This window comes from Rhineura floridana, chromosome 3 (genome assembly GCF_030035675.1).
Source record: "Rhineura floridana isolate rRhiFlo1 chromosome 3, rRhiFlo1.hap2, whole genome shotgun sequence".
Classification (NCBI taxonomy): Eukaryota; Metazoa; Chordata; class Lepidosauria; order Squamata; family Rhineuridae; genus Rhineura; species Rhineura floridana.
In genome coordinates, this window is record NC_084482.1 from 152,688,780 (window position 1) to 152,709,199 (window position 20,420).

Genomic DNA, 20,420 nt, shown 5'->3' on the forward strand with positions numbered 1-20,420 from the left:
GAGACATGGGACAGTGGGGGGGGGAACCACTGGTAGAGTCTTCTTGATACAAGACTATAAATAGGTGCCACACATCATCAAATTTGTCTGTTTTTGCTATACCACACACTTTTCTATGATGTCGCATTAACTTTTCAGAGAGCGCTATTTCCTACACTCTACCCGTCTATAGTTCAGCTGAGAGGTTATCTACTATTTTCCATTGAAATGAAATTTCAATGTGAGCTGCCCCTAGTAATAAGATAAGCAGATCTTTATGTTCGGTGGGTATGTTTAAGTGCCCTGTATAGGATAACAGAGCCAAGGGCACATTTGGGGTCAGCAATTGCCCCATAACATCTGATCCTGTCCCAAACTGAAGGCTGAAAAAATGCTGAGGACCAAGTGACTGAATTGTTAATTGAACTGGAATGGAATTAGTTCCTTTTTGGTGTGGGTGAACTGGAAATACTTCCTTATTAAAATATACTTTCCAAGAAGAACTAATTGAATTCCACCTGAAGATAGCAACAGTCTGGAAGTGCCCCCTGTCTCGGCCATAAATTAAATGTTTTGGAAGCTCAGCAAAAATGAGGATGTCAGTTTTCTTCTCCAACAAAAATTAAATATTTAAGTGGAAGCCTACTTTTGCTCTCAATAAATCTTTTACTTACCAAAATTACTTGCATAATGAGGAATTTTCTTGTTGATTTTTATTTTATTAAAACGATTTCTATACTGCCTTTCATTTATTTATCACATGCCGGTGTACAAAAATACATTAAAATTAGATTAAAATGTACTTACGGAATAAATAAAATACCAACCAACATTAGGCCAAACAGAAATACTAAGTTATTACAGTCAACTTTTTTTTGGCTTCAGGCTGGTGTATTTACAGAAATGGTAATAAATGTTCCTAATAAAGGCTATGTGCATGCAGCCTAGCTGCTGGGTCCTGCTGGAGAATCACAGTGACTGGGACTTGCCACTTTAGGGATGTGCATTTGCCATTTGTGCTTCATGTGTTTAGTGCCAGAAATATTATTGTGACTGAAGCAAGCCAGTTCAGTTCAGCTGTATCCAGTTCCAAGACAGTTGAAACTGGGCAGATGATAGTGTTTACCCACCAATGCATGAACCAAAGCCCTGACAAGTTTTTTTTGTTTTTAAAGAAAAGGCTGTAATTTTGAATGAGACTGTCTCATTAGTCCTTTTCCCACCGGTCATTTTGCAATTCCTAACAGAGCTGCTGTACATCCCACAGGATTCTGTTAGTTTCTCTTGTAAATGCTTTGTTAAGAATGGTTTAGGTAAAACAACACTCCCTGTAATTGTAATATTGTGTGTTAGATAGCCACACTCCACTCTTTCTTCAAATCTGGGTCTCATATATTTTTTTTAAATGTGTGTCTCAATCATAAATGGGATTTCCTGAGATGTCCCAGATGGGCTAGTTTCAGTTAGGTCAAGATCACAGTGGTGCTTTTTTGCCACATCCAAACTAGATTATTTTAATGCTGGTTTTAGTTCTAATTAATTTACCTTTCTAGCTTATGACTGGGGACCATAGGACTGAAAGGAGTTTGAAGGTCATTTAGTTCTGATATGTAAAATTTGACTTCATTTTGATTATTCCTAAAATATATATACTAGAAACAAAAATATAAAAGCAACTTCACATTGCTGTATTTGAAGGTTTAAAAGAAGACTGGTCTGGCTCCCTCTGCCGTTTCCCTCTATTTATAAATTCTCATAAGCATTTGCAAACTTATTCTTTATTATATCATGCCCTAATTTTCCATTTTTAAAAATGCTCAAGATGGCTAACAATAAAATCTAGTTTACATATGTTTAGGACTCAGCTTATTCGTTATGTGGAAGCAAGTACCTTTGTGTTCATTGGGGCTTGCTCCTGAATAAATGTGTACAGAAGTGCAGCCATATTAGATAATAATGCTGGGAGAAACAGAAGGGAATAGAAAAAGAGGAAGACCAAACAAGAGATGGATTGATTCCATCAAGGAAGCCACAGACCTGAACTTACAAGATCTGAACAGGGTGGTTCATCATGACAGATGCTATTGGAGGTCACTGATTCATAGGGTCGCCTTAAGTCATAATCGACTTGAAGGCACTTAACAACAAACAACAACTAACCTTCAGAGGAGCTATCGGCTATGTTCGTTGCAAGGAATCTACTCTTGGGGAAACCGCATACAAAATGGGTATGTAAGAAGAATACAGAACAGGCAAGGGCAATGGATCAACCCTAAAGAAACTGTGTCAGAAGACTCTTCCACAACGAAAGAATTTAAAACTGCATCTCTGCAATAGATAGAAGTCGCGACTGGTGAGGGCTAAGTTCTTAGGTGAGAACTATCTTCAGACCAATGGCTGTGGCAAACGAGTGCTGCCACAGCGCACAGGAAACCCCCTCCCTTCGCAGTCCATTTCATTCCACTTTGGTTGGTAGGAGCATCCTTGACGGTGACATTTGGATCAGGAAGACTACAATTCCCGGCGCGCCTTGCGGCCGGCCTCCAACACCGCGCATTGCTATTGGGTACTTCTTCGGCAGCCGCCAACCGGACACGAGTTTGCAGGCTGGTAGCTTAGAGCGTGTTCTGTATGTGTATATGTCTTGATTTTCTGCCCCATTCCAAGAGGGTGGAGGGGAAGCAGTTTGTTTTTCCCTTCTCAGTTGTTTTGTTGTTGTTATGGGGGGTAGTGGGAGTAGCCACGGGAACCGGAAAGTCTCCTTCGAAATGGATGAACAGGAGCGAGTGCGAGTTCTGCAGGGTATTAGGGTAAGTACGAGGCTGGGACATAGGAAGCCTGCCTGGTAAAAGGCTGGGACGAGTAGGAGGAACCGAGGGAATTTGAAAAGACCAGAGGGGTAAGGGGGCGGGGGAGATGGGGATAATGAGGGCTGGGTGTGTTGGTTACTTTGAGGAATACTGAGGGGATGTATCTGGGGAACAGAGGGCTGGGGGGATCTAGCGGTTGTGGGTATAAAGGGCTACTGTCTCTGTAAAGTGTGTTTGGTAGGAAAAACAACCCCACACTTTCCCAAAGATGCTTCCCCAAAGATGCTTCCCCTTGTGTAGTCCACCTATTTTTATCACTGCATCTTTTAATAGAAAGTTGCTGGGCTGTTGTTCTAATGTCCTGCTTGTGGGCTTCCCATGAGTATCTAGTTGGACACTGAGAACAAGGTCCTGGGCTAGATGTTTGTCTGATCCAGTTGGGCTCAAATCTGTTAGTTTAATGCACCACCAGACTCTTTGTAATTTTTAACATAACAGCATCTGGTGACTTAAGAAGGGCTTGATGCTAAAGGCAGATAGCCTAGTACCTTTTTTACAGGAGTGTAGTTGTCCAGGGATGTGGGGGGTCGTAGACCCATTACTTTTTTGGGAGCAGGGTCCCAGTCAGGTCTCTTTGTTTAAGCCAATCAGCATGAAAAGGGAGGGTGTTAGTCACTGAGAAGCATCCTTCTTCTTTCTTGATGATTGGAGCCAATCAGAGTGAAAAGAGGTGAGCTAGCCACTGAGAAGATTGACTCCTAGGGAGGTCTGTGAGACGACAAGGAGAGCAAGGGAGAAGATGGAAAGTGGAAAAGGGGGCGTGGCTGTGAGTGGGGTGGCATGACTATCATGAAGGGACCCTGCACTTCTGAATTTGCCACTACACTACTGCTTTTTTATTAATAAAGATTTCTATTGTTACTTAAGTGCTTAAATTACTTTCTGATATTTATTCATCTTTGCACAGTTCGGTGAGGTAAGGTCTTTTAAAGTCCCCATTTTATACCCATAGAGTTTAATTTCAGAATGATTTTGTTTACTACTACATGCCATGTTAATCTGAGTCTGGGTCCAAATCCAATATAATCTGTTGGATATTGGAGACAACTGAGGAAAAAGTGCATGCTCCCACTTGCTAATAAAAGTTGTGTGAAATGGTAGGCAAGTAGAGGTAGCCGTGCTATTTAATAGCAATATGAATGCATCATAGGAGACTATACAACTGTCAAATTAAAGTGTGTGTGTGGGAGAGAAAAGGGTTGTGTCGTGTCACTTGCAGCATGGGCAATCTTTAGTAACTCCTGCATGTATAGCCCGTACATGATACATGTGCTGTTTGGGGTAATAAATAATATGCATCCAGTCTTAGGGAATGGCAATATTTCCAACACAAGTTTTCCCTTAAGATAGGACACCTGGACTATGCTCCCTGAAAAAAATCCAGATATTTGAGCAGAAAGCCTTGTATTTTACTAAAGCTTAAATTGTGTTGTAAAATGCAAAGCTTTCTGCTCAAATATCTGGATTTTTCCCCCCAGGGACCGTTATTTTGTGGTGGAGTCTGATAACCGTGTTCTTGCTTTCTGTCTGAGGAAGCCTAAGCAACCTACAGCAAGAAGTTAAGGCTCTTTTTTTCCTTTTTATATCATGCAAACAAATACATTTGTAGCCATGATATATTAATTTGATGTTCTTGTCAGTTGCCATGCTTATTCTTTATAAATTATTGCCAAACCCCTAGGAATAGGGTGGGTTAGAATTCTAAATATGTTCTAAAAATATGCTTACAAATTTGTTTTCTAGCATATAAGCAATTCTGTTTTTGGGACATTCTCAGACATGGTAACTTCCAGCATTGCATTTCCACTTCCAGCATTCCATGAGGAGTGTTAAAATGATAAATTAATACCTGCAAGCCAATCCCTTTCCATTTCATTCCTAATGTATTTTATTTTGGCATCTATAGGGAGGCAATGGTAAACCCCCTCTGGATACCACTTACCATGAAAACCCTATTCATAGGGTCGCCATAAGTTGGGATCGACTTGAAGGCAGTCCATTTCCATTTCCAACCTTTCTGTGATAAAATCATACTCATGGTAGCTTCAAAAAAGTCACAACAAATTAAAAACGGCCCTAATGAGACAGATAAACAACAATACCACCCCCACTGTAAAATAACATTCCCTTGTCAGTAGACAGCAAGCTAAAACTTTAACTAGTCAATAATTATTTTCCGCTAGTGTGCTTGTCATTCTTTTGTTATAAAGGCAAGGTGTAGCATCTCTGATAATTTCCAAACATGAGGGGGAGAGAGATGAAGAGAAGTTATGGTTTTGTGATTTTAAACAGGTGGTTTGAGGATTCTTCAAAATTCCTTACACTATGATGCCACTAGAGTCTCTCTCACTCTCTCTCTCTTTCCCCCACTGCCTTCTAATTTATTTTGGTAGCTTTCTGAAGATGTGGTGAAACGAATGAAGGAACCTTGCCAACCTAAAAGGGATCAGCGATCATCATCATTTCCACCACCTTTGTTGAAAGCTGCAGAAGGGAAATCCAAGGTGTCTACAGGTATTGCATATCTCTTATTACTAGCTCTGGATTTTTATAGTAGCCATATAAATGACAGATGGTTGGCTTCCCTGTTTACAGCACAATTGTATTTCAGCAAGGTGTAGGCATTTTTAAGAAACCAATGTCTTGGTGCCTACTCTTTCCACTTAGTTGAGCACATGCAGACACTGTCTGTGATATTACCCAGGTTCTGAATATAATTGGCTTTGAATAAATCCATTGATTACATTTGGGCTTGCATCCAAAAGTTGTAACTTTTAACTTAGTACAATCTGTTTGAAACCAGCACTGTGTAATAGTTAAGAGATGGATTGATTCCATAAAGGAAGCCACAGACCTGAACTTACAAGATCTGAACAGGGTGGTTCATGACAGATGCTCTTGGAGGTCACTGATTCATAGGGTCGCCATAGGTCGCAGTCGACTTGGAGGCACATAACAACAACAACAACATTTAGGGGAAAGCCACTATAATGCTACTGTAACAGTGCAAAGTGTTATTTATGACTAGTGTTATTTTGGAAGAATGATTATGAGTTGCCTGCTGCTTGGTGCTCAGGGAATGTACCATAAGCATGTAGTGTAATTGTGTGTGCTGAGAAGTTCACAAACCTATTCCAGATGTTACCAGTGAGAAAGAAATGGAGGAATTCTGATGGAGCTTAGCTGTTTCATTCTCTGTTTAATGGCTTGTTTCAGAGAATAGTCCCTTGTGAGTGGTTTACTGATCTAAGTCAGCTGGTTCTTGATTTCCTCTGTAGTCCCTAAATGTACATTCTTGGCTCATCTGTCAGCTGTCCTTAATCTTCAGGATCCTTAATCTTGTTGTTTTAAGGGATCCAGAATGATTTGTGAGTTAGTGAATCAGTTCTTTGTTGCCAGAAAGTTATGCTCCATGATAAAAAAAAATATGGTTGAAGGTGAGCTGATCAACTATTCTCCCCAATGCATATTTGTGGGTTTTTCAAATTTTGTAATAACCTCTCTGCTCTGAGGATGAACACCACACAACTCCCACTCACATTGCAGTGCAGTGTCACAGTTACAGGAGCAATTTAATCAGCCTTCATGTTAGATTTCATGAAGTTTTTCACCTAATCATAGATTACTTGCTTAATTTAGCTCAGCAACTTGCTGAAATGTTCCTTCTCTGTCATTTTATATCCCATATATTTTCCTTAATAAAAGAGACAGGAAACTTTTCTCACACAATCATTATATTCTTTCATTTTCTGCAGAGATACGTCCACCGACAGCTGACAACTTGGGCCGAAAGCCCTCTGAAGCAGAGGAAGATCTCTACAGGAGGTGGGATATTCTTACATCATAAGATCATTATCCAGAATCCTCTGTTCTTTTGAGATCATGTACACTGGGCAATGCTACTGTTTCATAGCTGGTATTTTTTATGAAGAAAGGCAACAGCAGAGTGGACAGGATAGTTGAAATTGTCTTTGATATCTTCTGTTCTATCATATTGCACAGGCTCTTTAGGACGGAGTGGGGAAACTAACACTCCAGATGTTATTGTTTGGACTCCAACTCCCATCAGCCCTAGGCAGCTTGGCCAATGGTCAGGGTTGATGGGAGCTATGTAGGGCAGCAACATTTGGAAGACCACAGGTTCTTCAACCCTGCGTAAGGCAATAAAAATGTTTTTTCATTACTGGTATTATTGAGTACCAAAGTACTTAGACATATATGATCTATAATATGGCATATTAAAATCCTTTATTCTGTTCTATGGGAGATTACTGAACAGTTGAATGTTAACATGATTGGTCATGAGCCAACTATAGGCAGAGCTTGGAAAAGTTACTTTTTTTGAACTACAACTCCCATCAGCCCCTGTCAGCATGGCCACTGGATTGGGCTGATGGGAGTTGTAGTTCAAAAAAGTAACTTCCAAGCTCTGATATAGGTTTGTCATCCTCTGATTGGATTTTTATTGCTCAATTACTTTTAAAGCTCATTGTGTTCCAGAAGTTAGAATGATGACCTGGTACCATGAACTGGTGACTGTGCCAGGTAGAGCCTCACTCTGCTCTTCATGGTTCTGGGCAAGAGGGCTGCATCTTAATTTGGGAGCCCAAAGCCAAATAGCTGCTGATCCCTTTCTTCAACAGATATGAGCAAGAGCAGGCAATGGTCCAAGAGGAACTACTCCGACTGGCCAGAAGGGAGCGGGAGGCAGCCAATGAGAGTCTGAATGTGACCCTTCAGCGAGAGAGGAGTTATACCAATGAGGAAAAGCTGAAAGCAGCACAGCTGGTGAGTACCACAAAACTAGCACTACTTAAGTTATACGTTCAAACTTTAAAGCTGAAGATCGGGTTGTGCTTAAACTAGCAACATAGCCCAGCAAAATTTGCCTTCCACATCCTTTACCTGATTTTTCTGTTGCTGATTTTTGCGCTCAGCTTATATGGGGATGACATAAAAATGTACATGTCAGATGTAATCTTTCCTGCAGGCAAGGCCAACTGCTGTGATGATCTGTGTTTAAAACAATTCAGTTTGGATACATATGGGCCCTTTGCATATTTTCTTTTCTTAATATGAACCCTGCAAGACTTAATGCAATCATTACAGTGCAGCAGACTCTAAGCAGAGTATTTAATATGTATACTATTGAGTTTTCATGATGCTTTTTTCCGGCTGGGAAGTGGGTATCTTTCATAAAAGCTTCTGAAAATCAGACTGGGGAATCTCAGGGTTGGATTATCTAAATTTGGATGGAAAGCTGAAGAAGATTGGTGAGTGAGCTTATTCTCTTTCTTAGCATTTTAAAAACTCGCGCAAAGTGTCAGGCAAAATTAATCCCTTAGGATTAATAGGGTTGTTGCCTTATTAGGTAGAGCTATTGCCCAATTAAAGAAGTTGATTAATCACATTGATCAGTGAATAAACTGATTAAAGCTGCATATGAGGAAAAATAGTTCTAAACTAGTGTCCTTTCTTAAATGATGTCGCATCGGGCATTATCTTATAAGAAGCATCCCCCCTTCACTTGCACAGGCAACAATGCCTCTTAAGAGGGCATTTTCCATCTGTAGTTTGTATCAGTGCATGTATTAAAATAATAACACTGAAATTTGCTGCCTAATTAATTGGGGGGATTCTGTAAGTACAAGGCAATCTTCTAAAGATCGCTCCATTGGGAGCAATCACTGGGAGTTTTGGAGCAAGGTGTCATTAGTACACTCTAGCCCCCCATTATATCTGAGTCAGGAGAGGCAGTGCAAGCCCTGGACCAGTGCCTGGATGCAGTGGTTAACTGGATGAAAGTCAATAAACTGACCTTGAGTCCTGGAAAGTTGGAGGCCTTGTTGATGGGCGGTGCCTCTTCTGGATGGGGTTTCACTCCCTCTGAAGGAGCAGGTTCACAGCTTGGGGGTACTCCTTCATCCATCTCTGTCATGAGAGCACCAAGTGACCTCTGTGGCAAGGAGTTCCTTCTACCAGTTTTAACGGGCACGCCAGCTGCAACCGTTCCTAGACTAGGGTAGCCTGATCACAGTGGTTCATGCATTGGTAATCCCATGACTTGATTATTGTAACACACTTTGTGGGGCTGTCCTTGTATCTGGTCTGGAAGATGCAACTAGTGCAGAATGTGGCAGCCAGACTGTTCACAGGAGCAGGTTACTGGCAATGTGTTATTTCTTTGTTGAGACACCTGCACCAAATGTTGATATGCTACCGGGCCAGGTTCAAGGTTCTTGTGTTAATTCACAAAGCCCTAAACAAGCTGGGCCCAAAGTACCTTAAGGATCACCTGTTTCCTTATGCTTCACCTCGCCCACTGAGATCTTTTTGTAATGGAGCAGTTTTGGTGGTCCCCCAGGCCCCTGTGGTTCATTTGGCCTTTACCAGGGACCAAACCTTTAGAGTGCTGGCCCTGCCCTGTGGAACTCCTTGCCAATAGAAGTCTGGCAGAATTCATCCCTGCTTTCTTTCTTTCTTAAAAACCATACTGTTTAGTCAGTCCTTTGGAACATTACATTTTTTACCAACCGTTTTTATTCACATAGGTAGGTACTTTATTGCAGAATTAGCCATAGGCTATGTGCAAGATACAAACAAGAATAAAATACAAGGTAAAAACATATATAAAATTTACAAATCATGGCATGACAATTCATATAGAGCTTTGCTGGGCATTTGTCTTTTCGGCAAAGGACTCTCTTAGTTTGAGAGCTGCAACTGCAAAATTAGCGGACGCAATGGTCACAAAGTTGGAATCATCCGAATCATCATTGAGCGAGTGGTGGCCAACCAGTTGTCAGCAAACTTGGATGAAACGGATTACTTGGATCCATACCAATCGGGTTTCAGGACTGGTCACGGAACTGAAACAGCCTTGGTCGCTCTGGTAGATGATTTGAGGAGGGCATTAGATAGGGGAGAATTCACCTTTCTTGTCCTCCTCGATCTCTCAGCGGCTTTTGATACTGTCGACCACAGTATCCTTCTACATCGTCTGGAGGGATTGGGAATTGGAGGCACTGTATTGCAGTGGTTCCGCTCCTTTCTCTCCGATAGGTACCAACAGGTAGCATTGGGGGAGGAGGTTTCAGACCCTTGGCCTCTCAATTGTGGTGTGCCACAGGGCTCTATCCTCTCTCCCATGCTATTTAACATTTATATGAAGCCGCTGGGGTCAATCATCAGGAGGTTTGGGTTGCAGTGTCACCAATATGCGGATGACACTCAGCTCTACCTCTCGTTTAAATCTTCACCAGAGTCGGCTGTGGAGACCTTGTCCAAGTGCCTGGAATCCGTGAGTGGATGGATGGGAAGGAACAAGCTGAAGCTGAACCCTGATAAGACCGAGGTGCTGCTTGTGGGGGACAGGAGAAGGTTGGGAGAAGTTGACTTGAAGTTCAATGGGGTGAGTTTACCCCTGAAGGACCAGGTCCGCAGCCTTGGGGTTGTACTTGATTCCAGGCTGTCCATGGAGGCTCAGATTTCGGCAGTGAGCCGGGCAGCTTGGTATCAACTACACCTCATACGAAGGCTGCAACCCTACCTTCCTGTTCATCAGCTCCCACTGGTAGTACACGCCCTGGTCACCTCTCGTTTGGACTACTGTAATGCGCTCTACGTGGGGTTACCCTTGAAAACGGTCCGGAAACTACAACTTATACAAAATGCGGCGGCTCGACTACTTACGAATAGTCGCCGCCGGGATCACATCACACCAGTGTTGTTCGATCTACACTGGCTTCCAGTTGTTTTCCGGGCCCAATTCAAGGTGTTGGTATTAACCTTTAAATCCCTATACGGTCTCGGCCCAGTTTATCTTACGGAGTGCCTTCAACGCCACCAATTATGCTGCCCGACAAGATCAGCCACACAGGGCCTTCTCTCAATCCCGCCGACAAAAACAGCCAGGTTGGCGGGTACTAGAGAGAGGGCAGTCTCAGTGGCGGCCCCCACCCTCTGGAACTCCCTCCCACAAGATCTCCGGCACGCCTCTTCCCTAAATGTATTTCGTAAAGCCTTAAAGACCTGGCTCTTTCAACAGGCCTTTGGGATTTCCGGGGAGGGTTAATTACTGGATTGAATTGCCTCCTATCCTGTTTTAATACCCTGTTTTAATATCATTGTCTGCTGCTGTACTGTTTTTCTATTGTTTTTATATTGTACTATTGTATTTTATCTTATTGTGTTTTAACTGCTGTACGTCGCCTAGAGTGGCCATTGGCCAGATAGGCGACACAGAAATTAAATTTATTTTATTTATAAAAGTGCATATATCATTTCTCTGTCAGAACAAGGTCTTAAGAGATTTAAAATGGGAGAAAGAAATTTCTGTCTAGGGTCGTCGAAGAGTGGACAGTAAAGTAAGTAATGAATGATCCCTTCAATGTCATTGCAGCCATATATACATTGGCGCTGGATTACTGGAATACCCCGAAACCGTCCCTCAAGATAGGCCGTAGGCATGGTTTGAAAGCGGAGAGCCGTAAAGGCTCTTCTAATGAAGGGTCTATCTATGGCTATTAAATAATTTGACATGTAGTGGTTGAGTTTGATGATAGGATACCATCTGGAAAAGGAGGCCAACTCAATAGATGCTTGATCCTGAGCTGCATCATGGTTAAAAATCCAGTTGCGAAGAGCGGTGTTACTGAGCTCCACTAGCTTAGCAGGGGAAAGGTCGTATTTAGAAAAAATAGACAGCCACTCTGTGGCAGCTCCGACAGACTGTGTTTGTTCTTGCCAGCACTGCTTGGGCAAAGAGGCGCCGTCCATGTCATTAAGACGAAGCCAGTATCTTAGTAACGCTAGATCTATGCGTGCTGTTATTGAAGGCAGACCCACTTCTGCTCTGAGATGGGCTGCCGGGGTCCCCTGTGGGAAACTATTTTTATTGATATTCTTACTTTTACTGTAGTATTGTGTTTTTGTGTTGTATGCTGCTGTGTCATATTTTCTATGAAAGTGCAGTTTATAAATATTTAAACATGTAAGTGTCCTTTTTGGTGATAGCACCTACCCTTTAGAATGCAGTTCCTCAGGTAATTCATGAATCAGATACAGTAATAACCTTGAAACACCACTTAAAAACTTGCATTTACCTAACTTCCTTGGATTCCGAGTCTTAATTTTTCGTGCTCTATTTTGTACACTGGTCAGTTTTATTTGTAGTATATAGTTCTGTTTTTAACATAGTTTTTAGGAAATTTGATTGAATGTTATTGTTAGTATTTTTATTTTTTTCTGTGCAAACCATATGGAGTTTTTATCATAAAGTGGCATAATTTTTAATAAGCAAATTGTTTAGTCTATCAAACTGTTTTAAATTAATTAACCAGTTACATATTGGAAGTTTTTATAGACTTTTCTTGATCAGTATAACTATAAAAAAGGCTTTAAAGCAGAAGAAGATACACTTTATAACAAGGGTGCCTAATCTGTGGCCTTCCATACCATCTCTGCCCTTTGGCTATGCGGCTGCGGCTGATGGGAATTGGAATTCGAACATCTAGTTTCCCCACCTCTGCTTTATAACATTTGCCCTGTCTAATCTGACAAGGAGTAGTCTTGGCAAGGAGTGAACATATTGCAGGAGATGTAGTTAAGAGAGACTGGAGTTGAAGAGTTAAACAGAAGAAGGGAGTGAATGTCTGAGGCAGGTGAAAGGTGGGTGAGACATCATACCTGGCAGCTGCAGTGTTAACGCTATTACCACTCTGGAGGTGATAATTTCTTTTTTTGTGAAATGTAATTATCGGGCTCTTGTAGGGACACACACTCCCCCAGCAGTGAATGACTGCCAAGTACAGAGCAATCTTGACTCCTAGAGTTATGTGGAGTGCTCCTGCTTGTCGCTAGCCTGTGGAAAATTCTCTTAATAAATAATTAGAAGAAAGGTCAAGAAGAAGAGAGAGAGACACTCTAGCCTCTGAGAAAGTCATGGGTACTGCTGAGCCATTTCAAGAACCTTGGTGATACCCAAATTTACCTCACAAGCAGGCAGGTTTCCAAGCCCCACCATTTTACATTGTAAGAGGGGTTTTGGAGGAATTGTGAACATAAGCACTTCTGAGTTGCTTAACCATAATTCAGGTAATACAGCCAGAAAATAAATTTGCTTTCTTAAACTAAAGTGATGCCTTGTAAAAAGTTAGGAAGAAGGAAGCCTCAGTGAAATGAGACCATGTCACAACATACCCTAACATCTGGTGGAGGACCCTTAATGCAAGTATATGAACTGTGTTTGCAGTACAAAAGTCAGCAAGCCAACAGACAAGCTAAGGAAGCTAGTGGCATTTTGCCCCAAATAGTTTCTGAGCATTTAACTTCAAAATACAGACTTTCTTCCAAGCCACAAGACAGTTTTTCACACATATTTGCATTATTCTAAATATGAAAAATCAAGATTCAATCCTTGCTAGCATATATAACAATAATATTAGTTGATGTTTTATGTAGCACTTTTGAGTGTTGAAAGTGCTTCTCACACATTTAGCACGGTATGCTGTTGCACTTTTCAAGCAAGGTGGTAAGAGTTGACAAGTAAACTCTTGTAGGGCCAAGAACGTCAAGTACATAGCAGCAATCAGTACACACATAGGAAGAAAATAGTTCTATATTTAATAAAGTAGGCATAGTTAGAGACATAGCATACTAAAAGCAGGGGATTATCCTTTCATTCTTTGTAAATCCTCTGTACATGAATGGTGCTATATAAATATATGAAAAATGGACTGCCTTCAAGTTGATCCCGACTTATGATGACACTGTGAATAGGGTTTTCATGGTAAGCGGTATTCAGAGGGGGTTTACCATTGCCTCCCTCTGAGGCTGAGAGGCAGTGACTAATAATCAAGCCATACTCCTCCAAATGCTATAGGAATGTTGGGGTACAAATCATGAATTTCAGAAGTGCTCAATCAGTTCATTCCTCTCTTGGGCATCCCAAAGAATCTAAATGTGCATGTTGATTCAGAGATGTAGAGCCTACAAAGTGAAAAGTCACTTGCTTGATCTGTATTAACCAGGGCCTTAACCAGGGCCCAGACTAACTAATGTGGATTTTAAAATTAGTTGTGCTGTGGGGTGCCGAAGGGTACCATTTTGTCCCCCATGCTGTTTAACATCTATATGAAGCCCTTGAGAGTGGTCATCAGGAGCTTTGGGGCGAGGTGTCAGCAGTACGCTGATGATACCCAGCTCTATTTCTCCGTAACATCTGAATCAGGAAAGGCCATGCAAGCCCTGGGCTGCTGCCTGGTCTCAGTTGTGGGCTGGATGAGGGCCAATAAACTGTCTCTGAATCCTAGCAAGATGGAGGCGCTGGCGGTTGGTGGTTCCCGAGTTCAGATAATTGGTCAGTTACCTGCTTTGGATGGGGTTGTACTCCCTCTGAAAGAGCAGGTCTGTAGTCTGGGGGTGCTCCTGGATCCATCTTTGTTGCTAGACGCCCAGGTGACCTCACTGGCTAGGAGTGCCTTTTACCAGCTTTGGCTGGTAAGACAGCTGTGGCTGTTTCTGGACCAGGATAGCCTGACCACTGTTGTTAACGCACTGGTAACCTCCAGGCTGGATTACTGTAGTGTGCTCGATGTTGGGCTGCCCTTGAGGTTCCAGAAGCTGCAGCTGGTGCAAAATGCCATGGCGAGACTGCTCACTGGGGCAGAGTATTGCCAACATGTCACTCCGCTGCTGAAAGAATTGCACTGGCTGCCCATTTGCTACCAGGCCAAGTTCAAGGTTCTAGTTTTGGTGTACAAAGCCCTATACAGCTCGAGATCAGGATACCTGAAAGACCGTCTTATCCCTTATATACCCAGTCGAACATTGCGCTCTGCAGGTGAGGGCCTCCTGCAGATACTATCTTATCAGGAGGTCCGTTCTGCACAACATAGGAAACAAACCTTTAGTGTGGCTACACCTACCTTGTGGAATTCTTTCCCCTTAAATATTAGATGGACACATCTCTGTTATTTTTGGCGCCTATTGAAGACTTTCCTCTTTCAACAAGCCTTTTAAGTTGAGACCTTATCCCAGTCTGCGTCTGTGTTGGAATTGCTTTTTAATATGTTTTAAAACCTTTTTTTTAAAAAAATGTTTTTAGCCTTTTTAAAAAAAATGTTTTGAAAGCTTTTTAAAAAAATGTTTTTGAAGGTGTTTTTTGTAATGTATTTTAAAGTCTGTTTTTATGATGCTTTAAACTGTTTTTAGTGCTTTTGTTTGCTGCCCTGGGCTCCTGCTGGGAGAAAGGGTAGGAAATAAATAAATAAATGAATAAAATCATCTTCCATGAGAATTCCTTATTCATATCAAATGGGTTTTAACTTAACTCTGGGTAAAAACCATTTTTAATCCATGAATGCTCCTTTGTATTGGGACACCACTGGGAGAGTGACACTGAAATTAATGAAAACTGGATCCATAGATTATTCAGACAGACTAATGCTTGCAGTCAGTCATCAGGCTGATGGCTTTGGTTGAGCTTTTCGAAGACTTGAAAGTAATATAGAGCTGTCATGTTCATATGTCTATGTGTACATGGACACTTTACTACCATGGTGTGTGGTCAAACCACAATACCTGTTGGAACGCCTCCCCCGATATGAACCTGCCCGTACACTCTGCTCATCAACGAAGACCCTCCTCCGAGTGCCTACCCATAGGGAAGCTCGGAGAGCAGCAACACGAAGAAGGGCTTTTTCAGTGGTGGCCCCCGAACTGTGGAACAACCTCCCTGAGGAAATACGCCTGGCGCCAACATTACTATCTTTTCGGCGCCAGGTTAAAACTTTTCTGTTCACACAGGCATTTTAATTAGTTAGTATACGCTGGAACTGTTTTAATCTTAACATTTTAAATTTTAATGTTTTATATTGTTATATGTATATTGTATTTCTGATGCTATTCTTGTTCTTGTAAACCGCCCAGAGAGCTTCGGCTATGGGGCGGTCTATAAGTTTAATGAAATAAATAAATAAATAAATAAACCAGTGTCACAGATTTTTATGGTGATTCAGGTTGCAATCTGGGAAAGCCCCCAGAAGGATGATTGGAACTTCAGCATGGCGATCGCAGCACCTATTAGTTAGTATGCATGTTAAGTATATTTCTCCCTTACTCAACCCAGTGTTTGGCTCACCTTTGGAACTGAAGATTGTTTGTTTAATTTATAAATTTTGATCCAGTCATTCAGCTCTACATGGCACAAGGCTGTTCAGAATCATCAGTTAAAGAATACAGCTGGGCATAATAAAACAAATTAAAGAGATAAAAACCAGAGTGAGCTAGACTTAACTTGCAGCAGCAGGGAGGAAAGCTTAAATCAACCCACGTGCTAAAAAGCCAACAGAGGAGATCAGCAGGGCATCGTCCCAAGGTAGAGAATCCCAAGTGGCTTCTGTGACTAGGAGTGGTTATGCCCAGCTAAAGCTGATTCATCAGCTATGGCCGTTCCTGGACTGGGATAGCCTGGCTTCAATTGTCCATACTCTGGTGACTTCCCATTTGGACTACTGTAATGCACTGTATATGGGACTATCCTTGAAGATGGTCCAAAGGCTGCAGTTAGTGCAGAATGAGGCTGCTAGGCTGGCAAGTGGGGCAGCCCAATGAGACCATATGTCACTGCTCCTGAAAGCACTGCACTGTCTGCCAGTGAGCAACTGGGCCCAATTGGGCCAACTGGGCATTGGTAAAGCCTTCAAATGGCTTAGGACCCAAGTATCTAAAACAGCAACTTTCCCAGTATCAACTATCTTGGACCCTATGATTGTCAGGAAGGCCGTGGTGGTGCCACTGTCTGGTTGGCGTTGACAGGGCCCTTTCAGTAGTGGCTCCCTATTTGAATGCTTCCCCAATGGGGTGCATATGTCTCCATCTCTTGACTTTCAGGAGAAAGTTGAAAACATTTATGTTTACCTAGGCATTTGATGACTAAAGGGGACTATTGCTGGCAACCTAGAGATCACTGGATAGAAGAATGCTTTGAAACTGCAGTTGTGTTTTAGAATGTTTTAAACTGTTTTTAGAACGCTTTTCTTTTTGTTGCTGTTAAATTGTTTCATTATATTTGCCACCCTGGTCTCCTTTGGGCAGAGGGCAGGATATTCCTCTGATTTAATTAATCATCATCTGGGATCTGTCCCATGTCCTAGCCAACCAAATCTTGGATGGCAACAGGCCATGGAGCAAGGTTTTAAATAAAGACTGCAGTGGGTGTTGAGGCTCATGTGGGCACAATTTTTGAAAATTATTAGTTTTTCTATCGTACAGTCCTACATACTTTAAAAGGAGATATAAAATTGTCAAGGCCATATTACAAGCAGCTTTTGGTCTAATCATCATCATCATCATCATCAAATTTAATTTGTGTGTCGCCTATCTGGCCAATGGCCACTCTAGGCGACGTACATATAGTAAATACAGTGAAATACAATACACTAAAATACACTATAACAATATAAATTATAAATTATAATAACAGCAGAATACAGAGTAGGAAGCATTTCAAACATAAGAACATTAAGCCTCCCCAGAAGTCCCAAAAGCCTGTTGAAAAAGCCAGGTCTTTATGGCCTTGTGGAACATACTCAGGGAAGAGACGTGCCGAAGATCTTGTGGGAGGGAGTTCCAGAGGGTGGGGGCCGCCACTGAAAAGGCCCTCTCTCTAGTTCCCACCAACTTAGCTGATTTGGTTGGCGGGACTGAGAGAAGGCCTTGTGTGGCCGATCTTGTTGGGCGGCATAATTGGTGGCGTTGTAGGCGCTCCTTTAGATAAACTGGGCCGAGACCGTATAGGGATTTAAAGGTTAATACCAACACCTTGAATTGGGCCCGGAAAACAACTGGAAGCCAGTGTAGATCGAACAACACTGGCGTGATATGGTCCCGGCGACGACTGTTTGTAAGTAGTCGAGCTGCCGCATTTTGAACAAGTTGTAGTTTCCGGACCGTCTTCAAGGGTAGCCCCACGTAGAGCGCATTACAGTAATCTAATCGAGAGGTGACCAGGGCATGTACTACCAATGGGAGCTGATGATCAGGAAGGTAGGGTTGCAGCCTTCGTATAAGGTGTAGTTGATACCAAGCTGCCCGGCTCACTGTCGAAATCTGAGCCTCCATGGACAGCCTGGAATCAAGTACAACTCCGAGGCTGCGGACCTGGCCCTTCAGGGGTAGACTCACCCCATTGAACTTCAGGTCAACAGATCCCAACCTTCTCTTGTCCCCCACAAGTAGTACCTCGGTCTTGTCGGGGTTCAGTTTCAGCCTATTCCTTCCCATCCATCCACTCACAAACTCCAAGCACTTGGACAAGGTCTCTACAGCCAACTCTGGTGAAGATTTAAACGAGAGATAGAGCTGAGTGTCATCCGCATATTGGTGACACTGCAACCCAAACCTCCTGATGATTGACCCCAGCGGCTTCATATAGATGTTAAATAGCATGCGATAGAGGATAGAACCCTGTGGCACACCACAATGTAGAGGCCAAGGGTCTGAAACCTCCTCCCCCAATGCCACTTGTTGGTACCTGTCGGAGAGAAAGGAACGGAACCACCGTAATACAGTGCCTCCTATTCCGAATCCCTCCAGGCGACATAAAAGGATACTGTGGTCAACAGTATCAAAAGCCGCTGAAAGGTCAAGGAGGACAAGAAAAGTGAATTCTCCCCTATCTAATGCCCTCCTCATATCATCTACCAGAGCGACCAAGGCTGTTTCAGTTCCGTGACCAGTCCTGAAACCCGATTGGTATGGATCTAAGTAATCCGTTTCATCCAAGTGTGTCGACAACTGATTGGCCACCACTCGCTCAATGACCTTGCCCAAGAATGATAGATTTGAAATTGGGTGAAAGTTATTAAAAACTTGGGGATCCAAGGAGGGCTTCTTCAAGATGGGCTTTACAATTGCCTCCTTGAGGGCTGATGGCATCACACCCTCCCTTCCCCCTGCAGAACTTTTAAAGATACAGAAGACCTTTTGGAGGCTGGGTCTGGCAACCAAGAGGTCTTCTGTATCTTTAAAAGTTGGGCAGAGGGAAGGGAGAATTCCACCTTGTGGTTTTTCCTATTACAGAGTTGTAAGAACACCTGCACTTGGCTGTCTTTCTCTTCTCCTAAAGATACAGGATCAGTCTCAGGGATTGAACCTGGCAACCCTACCCACCACACTAGGCTGACCTTCCTTTTTTTCAGTGCATGTATACTTCTTCAGGTCACCCCTTTCTTTCCCAAATGGTATTGTAAGGCCTAAGAAGAGCCTGCTTTTCTTTTCATGAGTTGTCAAGAGTCTAGGACACAGAATAGCTCCACGAACATCTAGTTCACTCTACCCACCTTGGTTACTTTTTATTATTACTTGTATATTCCACCTGTCCTTCAAAGGATTCAAGGTGTCCTGGTTCTCCCTCTCTCCATTTTATCCATGCAACAACTGTGTGAGGTAGGTTAGGCTGAGAAAGTAATTGGCTCAAGGTCTCTTGGTGAGCTTCCTGGCTCAGTGGAGATTTGAACCCTGGTCCAGCTCTCTAACTATTTCGCCACAGTGGCTTTCACTGTCTCATCTTTCCACTATAGCCAGCTTAATGGTGCTTGAGGAAGGCCAGGCAGCTGTTACTTCCTCCAACAGACTATTTGTACTCTGCATGATCAGGTGCCTTTTTCTGGGAAGCCCTTAGTTATAGTGAGCACCTGGATAATATTCAATACCCCTTGTTCCACTTATAAGAAGTGAGCCCAGTGGGCTTAAATTACCCGTTGCTGTTTATTGAAGTCTTCATTTATCATTGATCACTGGGTAGGTATTGCTTGGTGATCTGGATGTGGAAGGATTTGTGTCATGGAAGGCGGGATATAATTGAAATAAATGAATAAATGTAATGAATGTGAAAGCCAGAATCAGTGGGCATTCAGGTGCCCTGTGCATGGTGGTGCACTGGGAAAGAATGATATGTCAGTGGGCTGCCTATGGCTTCTTCTGAACTATTGGGAGTTGAAGGCCATGCCATGTATCATTGGAAAGGTCACCTGGAGACACCCTGTGCCCTTACTGTACCAGTAATCCAGTCATTAATACACTTTCCTCAAACTGGCACCTCGGTTAGAACAGCAATATTCTTTCTTCACTTTGCCACTCTCGGGTAATAAATCTGAATACAATGGCTGTATATTTTAAATGATTTTGCTTTGATTGCATTGAAAGCCATTTGGCATTTAATCTGTGTCCTTTACGGTTTTCATCCACTGACTTTTGTTATTATTAGTGTCTGTGCGAAGCAATGGTTCAATCTTATTATCCTGTGTGCTTCTCTGGATTGAAGAATTGGCTACATACTGAAACCCACCAGGCTTCTGGGCATAATTAATTACTTATTTCATAAGAGGCCCTTTGCTTGAAAAACTGGCTGAGAAGGAGGCTAGCTTGGAAGTCAGAGAAGGAGTGAAATTATATTAAGGCTCTCTCTGTATTTCAGATTCTATAGCTGCTTTTGGGTGAGCCAGAAATGTAGGGTCTCCAGGATTCTCCTCTTTCACAGTATTCACCATACGGAACACTCCTTTTGTG

At 42.5% G+C, this 20,420-nt stretch overlaps 1 protein-coding gene across 4 annotated transcripts in view; it reads left to right on the top strand.

Moving 5' to 3' along the window:
• Positions 1 to 2,550: 2,550 nt before the first annotated feature.
• The window catches only part of CHCHD6 (coiled-coil-helix-coiled-coil-helix domain containing 6), a 326,851-nt gene continuing 308,981 nt past the window's right edge, over positions 2,551 to 20,420 (top strand). For 2 of the 4 annotated variants that reach the window (XM_061618381.1, XM_061618382.1), the window contains exons 1-4: positions 2,553 to 2,789; positions 5,243 to 5,363; positions 6,605 to 6,674; positions 7,493 to 7,637. In XM_061618381.1, the coding sequence (XP_061474365.1) occupies positions 2,700 to 2,789; positions 5,243 to 5,363; positions 6,605 to 6,674; positions 7,493 to 7,637 (426 nt within the window). In that variant the 5' untranslated portion in view covers positions 2,553 to 2,699. Of the gene's footprint in view, positions 2,790 to 5,242; positions 5,364 to 6,604; positions 6,675 to 7,492; positions 7,638 to 20,420 lie in introns of all 4 variants that reach the window. The other 2 variants (XM_061618379.1, XM_061618380.1) reach the window with 2 other exon arrangements.